Here is an 8,481-nt window from a genome sequence, read left to right on the forward strand (position 1 = left end):
TATAACTTTTCAATTTTATTAAGGCTATCAAAAAAACAGATAACACACTTAGCAGAGACTGCACATTTTGGTAACAATGTTCTATTTTCCAATTAATAAAGGGTAAAAAAATTTCCTTTCAACACTCTAGTCTGAAGAGCTTGATTTCATGCTATGGTCATCAAAGAACACTTTTCATGAAATACATCTTTTTAATATATGAATCAATATCTTCTTTGACATTAATACAATTTATATTCTTTAGATTGGTCAAAAATTTAGAGGGAAACATACATTTTATTTGTCATATATTTTCATGATGTCATAACAGGTTAGTTGTTTTTTTTAATTTTTGAGACAGGGTTTTACTATGTAGTTACGGTTGGTCTTGAACCAAAACAGGTTAGTTTTGGGCAAGGTAGTTTGGTCATGTAATATCTTGTGTGGCTTCAGCCAGCAGGAATAGAAATCAAAGCAATTATAGGATTAAAATTAAGTAATTCCACACCAAAAAAGTAGAAATTGGGAAAAATAAATTTGGTGGAAACATAAAATTATACAACTGTATTTTCTAGGACAAAACAAGGGTTGGAAGAAGGACAGTTCCTAAAGGGATTTCTTGGTTCTCTTTCTATTTGAAAAATGGTGACATCTGATTCAGACAGAATCTTGGCTTCCTAAAACCATCCTTGCCTTTGCTTTCTTAAATTACTACTAAAGTGATTTTCCTGTTATTTCTTTTACTATTCTTATTCTGTTTTCTTGGTTGGCTCCTCCTACATTACCTGTTTATTAAACATTCCCCAAGGTTTTCTTCTTTCTTATTACTTTTACTGAGCTCCTTGAGTTGGCCCAGAGTGACTCATGAATCTAAACCCCAGTTTTTATAGGAAAAGGTCAATGATCTTTGTGTCTGAGCTAGTTCTCCCTGAGCTCCAGAATGATAATATTCACCTGCAAGCTATCCTCATGGGAATGCTGTCCACAGCTGTGTCCATGTTTCTGTGTACTTTAAACAACATCTTTCCCCTCCCACAACTGGTACCACCTGCTTTTACTCATGGTTTTACAATCTTCAGATTCGTTTCAGATTAGTATCTGGAAGCCCTCTTACACTCCATCCTCTTCCACTGACACAGTACATATCTGTGGCCATGGCATCTGCCCTGTTTAATTATTTTCTCTCCTTTCTAGAATCCCGTTGTCTTTTCCATTGCATTGGTCTCCCACTTTCTTGTCTCTTCCTTCCTTAAGATATTCTACTCACTCACTGTGATGCAAGTCATCTTCCTCAAACATAGGTATAAATGCGGCACTCTGGTGCTGGTCCCTGCTGCTCAGCAGAAACTGATCTGGACAAGGCTCCCAGCAAAATGGAAAGGGCACCCACCTTTCTTTCTTACTGGGGCTCTCTGTGACATTGGACACTGTCAACTTTTCCCTTCCTGAAAATTTCTCCCCCTTTGTCTTCACTCCCTCTGGCTTCACTGAACTTTCCCCTGTTTGTCTGGCCTTTCCTTTTCAGTCTCCACTATGCCTGCTTCTTCCTCTAACTACAGGTTCATGCTATTATTTCACAGGGCGCCACCCTGAGCCTACACTCTTCTCATGCTGTGGTTCTTAATGCTCCTGTAAGAGCATCCTCATTCATAATGACAGCAACACCTAGAGATTTCTGACTCCCTGTCCATCTCTAATGCATTTTCACTCCTGCCTCCAAGACCTGCCCAACTGCTTAAGCAACTTCTCCGTGTGGATGACTACAGCTATGTCAAAGTCCACCAGCTTCAACTCACCGTGCCCGTCCTTCCTCCCTAGCCTGATTCTCCTGTTTTCCTTATCTAGAGAAACAAAGATACAGGCATCCACCCAGTGAGTACATACTTAGGTCAGAAAGTGAGGTCATCCGCAGTCAGTATTACTTCCTTCCTAACCCATTCCACTGTCCCCAGTCCCCTGGTTTCTACAAAGTCACTGTCATGAAACTCTTTCACAGCATTCCGTTTCTAACTAGTACAGGCTCTTTTTTCCCACCTAGATTTCTGCAGTAAATCGTACCTGGTCCACTGTCTCCAATCTTTTCTGTTTTAGGATGATCTGTCTGATGTGCAAGTTTCATCAATTCAGTCTGTATTAAGAACTCTTTATAAACTTTCCTCTGTTATATAATAGGATTGAGAATTTTTGTGAGGGTCGTGACGTATAGTCTAGAAATTTTTCTTTAAAGGTAATCAGATATGGCTTACAAAATCTGAACAACACCAAGTACCACAGTGTTAGCCATAGTAGCAATTAATGGGAGAAAATTTTCATCAGTAGAGAACTGGCCAAAATTTAATTTGACTTATAAATGAGTAATCTAAAATTTTGCTATACAACAATATATAAGTTATATAAAATGTGTAACATATGCTTCAATAAGTTCAGATAACATTTCTGGTCAATTATTCATTCTGAAAATGTGTTTGACATAAAAAGACTAATAGGATATAGGACCTAAAACTTACAGGTGTCCATCCTTGATAAGTATGATCATGGTTCTTAAACTTTCTGCAGTGAATGTGGAACTCCTTTAGCATCAGAAAAAGAGAGAAGTATTATTTTATTAAAGATTAAATACAATTTCATCTCCCACCTGAGTCTCCCTCCCCTCACTGTACTTCCCCAGCCTGCGTTAAGCATCTCTGTTGGTCCTGCGCAGACAGGACAGTTATCCTGTACTATAAATTCCAGGAAGAATAAATATTTACTAAATACATAAATAAATGATTGACACCACTCACCTTACAATGATCCACGCCCATTTCTCATTTCCTTCCTGGAATAAAGTGCCCATTCCTTTGGCCTATACATGAAAATCATTCACAATTACTTTCTTCATATTTTGGTCTTTATCTCCATGCATGTCCATCTATGGGGAGGGTGATGTCTTTCTTACTGCTGTATTCCAAAATAGCACAGCTCCTGTAAAAAAAGATGTTCAGAGATTAATCAATGAATTGGTGATTGGATGAATTAATTAACTTCTTCAAATATACTCCATACTTTATGCTTCTCCATATTCTCTACAGTGCTTCCTTCCAACTTTTGATTCTTTCTGTCCTCTCTCAAGTCTCCAAGGTTTAGTAAAGTTTGGTCACTGTAAAAAACACTTTCCTAGGCAAAATTAAATTCTCTTTACTACAAATATAGCAATTACTTGACTCCTCCCATTATTTGAGTGTGACCTTTTGATGTTATTTAAATACTAATCCGATTCTAAAAGCTTTTTCGTTTTTAAGAACTATAATAGTGTCTATTTTTTTTTCCAGTTTCTTCCTATTTATTCTTTCATACTTGTCCCAGTCAGAAGATATTTACTAGTCAGAAAAGGTACAATCTCATCTGGGCATGGTGATGTATATCCATAATTTCAGCATTTAGGAAGCTGAGACAGGAGAATCACAAGCTCAATAGGCCATTCTGGGCTACATAATGAGTTTGAAACCAGCTATGCTGGGTCACCTGAAAATACTTTGTCTCCAAAAAACAAACAAGCAAACAAACAAAAGAACCCACTCAGAATCCATACTTACTGTTAACAAAAAAATTTTTGTGAGCCAAATTTCTTTATCTCTGAGAGGTATGATATCATTTTCTGCCCCTCAAAGTTCAGTGAATTGGATAATGTGATTAAAGTGCTTAGGAGAGTATATGGCACATGGAAAGTGCTCAGTGTCACCAGTAATTATGAGTATTATTATCATCACTATTTTTATTAATGCAATAAATAGGACAGAACATGTTTATTAAATGGAAAAGCTAGTCAATCTATAGCATCGTAGAGAAGCTTATTTAAAATAAAAATTTTCACTATATTTTAGAGTTTGAAAAATTTCAAGCAATATCTAGGTCACAAGCGTAAAGCTTTCCAATATATCTGGAACTATTATTTGATTACAGTATGTGAGATGAAAAAATTTGTAGATAATAAGCAGAAGTAGAACCTCTCATTTTGTCTGGGCATATAATATGGTATGAATATTTTGAAAGTAATTTCTCAGTATCTCATAAAGTTGAAGATAAATATGCCTGTGGTTTAGCAAATCTGTTCCTAAAAATATTCACCAAAATAATTCTTATATCAGTACACAAAAAGAAATCTAATATCTTATAGCGCTACTTATAACAAAATATCATACAGCTATGAAAATCAATGGGTTATTCCAAAATAACTATCATAAATTGATCTCAAAATTGTAATACTGAGAAATAAGAGCAAGTTGCAGATTCCTAATATATACTTCACATGAAGAATTTAAACTGTCAAAAACATTACACAAAAAAACCATTATTACATACTGTATACATTCCTAGGACAGTAGAAAGAGTAAAAGCAGTTTTTAAAACACAAGAATGCAAACATGCTCTGCAGTGTTATCTATATAAAAGATAGTATGATCAGAAAGAGAAATGTGATGGAAGAAGATCGTTTATTTTTTATCTTTAATGTTTTATTTCTTAAGCTGGGTCTTGGATGCACAAGTCTGTGTTAGTCACCTATCTGTAAATATCTGTGTATTGCATGTATTAGAAAGCATATTGTATTTGCAACGCTAAAAATAGAAAACACCTCTATTATATCTGCAGATAAACCCTGGGGTGCGACTCTGGGCTGCAGGTGAAGACTTTCCCACGCATTCTGAGGAAGGTCCTGTACACAAGCCTTACATCTCTGGGTAAAGTGGTGACCGCAGTAACTATAAGAGAACCCTGGAGGGAAAGTCAAACACTGGGAGGAGAGATCAGCACACGCTTCCTCAGCCTTCTAACTCCTTGGAACCCAGAGCTCTCTTTCTTCAGCTTCCCTCCCCGCAGCCCCTGGGTAAGACAGGAGGACAAGCAGTGGTGGGCCTCATTCTCAGGGCCGCCATGCTTGCTGGGTCTGCTGAGTGCTGGCCATCTCTGGTGCAAGCCAAAATTACCGTCCCACACAGGGATCAATGCCGTTTCCTTTCTCTGTGAAGGTCTGCTCCTATCCTTGTGTCAAACCACCAGAGGTGCAAGGCTATCCCTACTCCCCACAAGAACTAGCTCCCCTTCTCTCACCTCAGTGTTCCCACCCCTCTCTCAGGTCGCCAAGCTTAAAAACGCAAGACCACCTTGGTTGGCATTTCCTTCACCACTTGTCGATGTTCTTTGTTACTGAATGACTCCATTCCTCTTTCCTTTTCCATTTTAGTCCCTAGCATCCTTCATTTACTTATAGTCACATTCCTAAAACACGTGTCCAAAGGGCCCTCCTTGTACGCATGCTCCCTGTGCTCCAAGGTCCTTGTTCGCTGTTCACAGGATGCATTTACTAGAGCAGACAAGGCTTGTACCATGTCAGTCTCTGGGGCAGGACAGTTTCAAACCCACTGCTGTCTAGAAGCGACAGTCCAAATCCTTCTGAAGATTCCACAGAGAACTTCATTCCAGCATCATCACCCGAAATCCCTGAGAGCTTCATCCACAGAGTGGAGTGTCCTGCCTCTCTAGGTATCACTGTATGATGACAGTTAATTGAATACCGCTTTTCAATCTTCCCACTTGACATTCCTCCTATTGCATTGTTTCCTAAACTCAGGTATTCAGGGATCTTGTCATTTTTTCATTGTCAATTACCATATAAACTACTTTTTACTTCATAATTTCTCTGTAAATCAACACTCACTTTAGCTTAGATAAATATTTCAAAGGTTAATGCCTGCCATCATAAATGGAAACACTGACTCTTGCAATGAAGAGGCAATGCCTGTAAAAATAAATGTCAGCTTTAATAGTTGCTAAACTAGATACTTTTGCCTGCTAACATCTGTTGCTTACTCTGTTGTTACGAAAGAGGCTTAAACAAGTATTAGAAGAATTTTCAAGTCATGTCAATAGAATTGAGCCTTAAAGACTTGAATGTATGTGGAAAAATATAACTCTTTGATTGCCATGTCCACGTTACTGATTCTATAGTCTGTATGATTCCTAAAACCACACTGCACATGCAAAATTTAGAGAATGTACGTGGGAGGCTCTCTTCACAATTTCCTGCTGATCGCAAGTCTGCACATCCTTCCAGTGCTGGCCAGTCTACCCACTTCCCCCAGTGTCCACAGTTCACTGCGAGAGCATCCCGGGCCAGCACCTCTTCCTTGTGAGGGGAAGTTCCTCCCCTGTGTTTTTGAATGACACATGCTCAAGTTTTCAAGTTTAGTTTTTCTGTTCTCCAATGACATTGGTTCAAACACAGATTTATAGAGGCTTCTTTTAAAGCCTCTGATACTGAGCATCACACTTTCTATAGAGTGAGATTTAGGAAGGGGACTCCACGAACAGTCCGAGTGATTGATGGATTAGCATTTCTTCCCTCTATGAACACTCATCTCCAGGAGCAGATACAGATCCCCTCAAGGGTTGTGTCTGAGTCATTCTTTTAACCTCCAGGCCCAGCTCAGTGGGAGAACACTGTAGAATTACTAGAAATTCTGGTCAAACAGATAAATAAAATTTCCTAGAGAAACCATACCATAGATGACATTGAAAGCAAAAGCAAAGCTGCCTTGTTAGGAAGAGCACACTAATGTTCAGTGTTACTTCTGCTGCTTCCCCCACCTTTGTCTTCAATTTGATGCTGTCCTGCACCTGCTGGCATAGCTCCTGAAGGAGCTCACACTTACAAGGCATGTCCCATAACAAGGCTTTGTGCTCTTCACACCGATTCGTTGCTGACACTCTCAATTATCACAAAATACCATTCAAAGTGCTTAGTCTTCATACACAGATGGGGATATGTGTGGTCTCTTGAGAATGGATATACTAAATATTCAACGAGCTTATGTCTTCTGTCCTCCAACTTAACTCCTGCATTTTAACATAAGATGGCTTTTGACAAACTATTCTCACCCTCTTCATCGTCTCTAAATAATCCTCTCATACATTAGTCACTGGTAAGGTGAGAAAACTGGCAAAGGTAATGTATTTGCCTTTAGTTTTATAAATGTGCTTTAACTAAACCTTTCAAGAAAATTGTAACTAATAATTATGACTGCGTAATTCCTAGATTCTGTACATTGCCCAAAAATCATTGAAAAATTGCTCTTATGAGTTAAAAATAATCATTTAATTACATAACTTGTTATGACCATCTTAACCACTTATAAGTGTGAAGTCCCAATAATGTTTGATAGATTTAATTATTGGCAACAATCTCTGGAATGTTTTCATCTCTCAAAACTGAAACTCTTTACCTGTAAAACAACCCTCAGTTCCCTCTCCTCTGCACATGGCAACCTACTTTCTGCTTCTGTAACATTTGGAGTAATATAGATGCTTCATGTAAATGGAACCAACCATATTTGACTCTTTGATCTGTTTTTGAAGCATAATAGAAACATAATTAAAATGCAGCAAACTTTCCATCAGTCACCAACCATCTGTTAGTACAATACAGTCTGCTTATTTAAAACTCTATTAAATCAGTGAAGCAGCTTTTACCCATTTTACTGGTGAGTAAACTGAGGCTATAGGAAATGAAACATTTTGCTACATGTTACATATATAATAAGCAGTGGGGCCAACCCATCTTTATCTGACTTCCAAAGTCAGTCTTTTCAACTCATCTGGATGTGTTTTGTAATATTTAAAAACTTCAGAGAATTCCAAACATCTACCTATTTAAAGCAACTCAAAGTGGTCCTTTTCTGTCATTTGACTCTTCACATTGCAAGTATTTCTCCTTTTTAAATAAACTACTTTATTCTAAATCATATCCCCAGGCACTGTTCTAAGCCATGTCTCACGAGCCCACAGGATACCAGTTACCTTCCCTTTTTTCCAAGCTGGGCTTGGGAAGGAAGAAGTTACTTGCTCAGTTTTTCTGGAAACCATACAACTCCCTAGCGTGTAGTACATTTCTCCAGGGAAAGGAATATTAATTGTTAAAAAGTAGCACTTACATGCGTGGAAGTGAGCCCCAGCTTCTTCAGTCCAGGCGCACTGTTTTAGTGAATGGAAGTCAATCTACCCAAGCCAAACGTGCCTGCCTTGCTCTGGGTGGCTAGCACCTGCTTCCGGAGCCACCTAGGACTATTAGTGTGACACCAATGCTGCCCAACCAGAAACCCTGGAAGGCAGGAGAACTACAACACCCACAGTTCAGGTTCCTCACCGGAAACCGAGAGATCTAGGCACTACCTACAGTTAGACTCCAGGGAGAAAACAGAAATAGTTGGAAAAGTAACAGAAAAAGAAAATCACAAGCAATACATATGGTCCTACTTCCACAAAAGGAAATTAAAGTGGTTTGATGTTTGCCAACGAGTAACAGGACTCCTTTAGTTCTGGCAGGAACAGAAAAAAATCTTCATGCAAACAAATCCACTGCAGCCTTGGAACCTGCCTGGGCAGATTCCCTTTCGATGATTCATTCGGAGGTGAAGGTGTGTCAAGCCTCAGGAAGCAGGTGACTGAAGAGTGCTGAGGCCTGACAGT

The 8,481-nt window shown here is 38.6% G+C and overlaps 1 protein-coding gene across 6 annotated transcripts in view; it reads right to left on the reverse strand.

Moving 5' to 3' along the window:
- The window catches only part of Macc1 (metastasis associated in colon cancer 1), a 117,044-nt gene extending 108,771 nt beyond the window's left edge, over positions 1-8,273 (reverse strand). For 3 of the 6 annotated variants that reach the window (XR_001232741.1, XM_013510573.1, XM_013510574.1), the window contains exons 1-3: positions 7,947-8,273; positions 2,763-2,943; positions 2,487-2,549 (exon numbers count right to left, since the gene is read on the reverse strand). Coding sequence is in view for 1 of the 6 variants with exons in the window: in XM_005377362.2 (XP_005377419.1) it covers positions 2,487-2,496 (10 nt within the window). In the remaining 5 variants the exon portion in view is untranslated. The remainder of the gene's footprint in view (positions 1-2,486; positions 2,550-2,762; positions 2,944-7,946) is intronic. The other 3 variants (XM_005377362.2, XM_013510572.1, XM_005377363.2) reach the window with 2 other exon arrangements.
- Between the last annotated feature and the right edge of the window lie 208 nt (positions 8,274-8,481).

Source organism: Chinchilla lanigera, unplaced genomic scaffold, assembly GCF_000276665.1.
Source record: "Chinchilla lanigera isolate Chin_1 unplaced genomic scaffold, ChiLan1.0 scaffold00009, whole genome shotgun sequence".
NCBI classification, from domain to species: domain Eukaryota; kingdom Metazoa; phylum Chordata; class Mammalia; order Rodentia; family Chinchillidae; genus Chinchilla; species Chinchilla lanigera.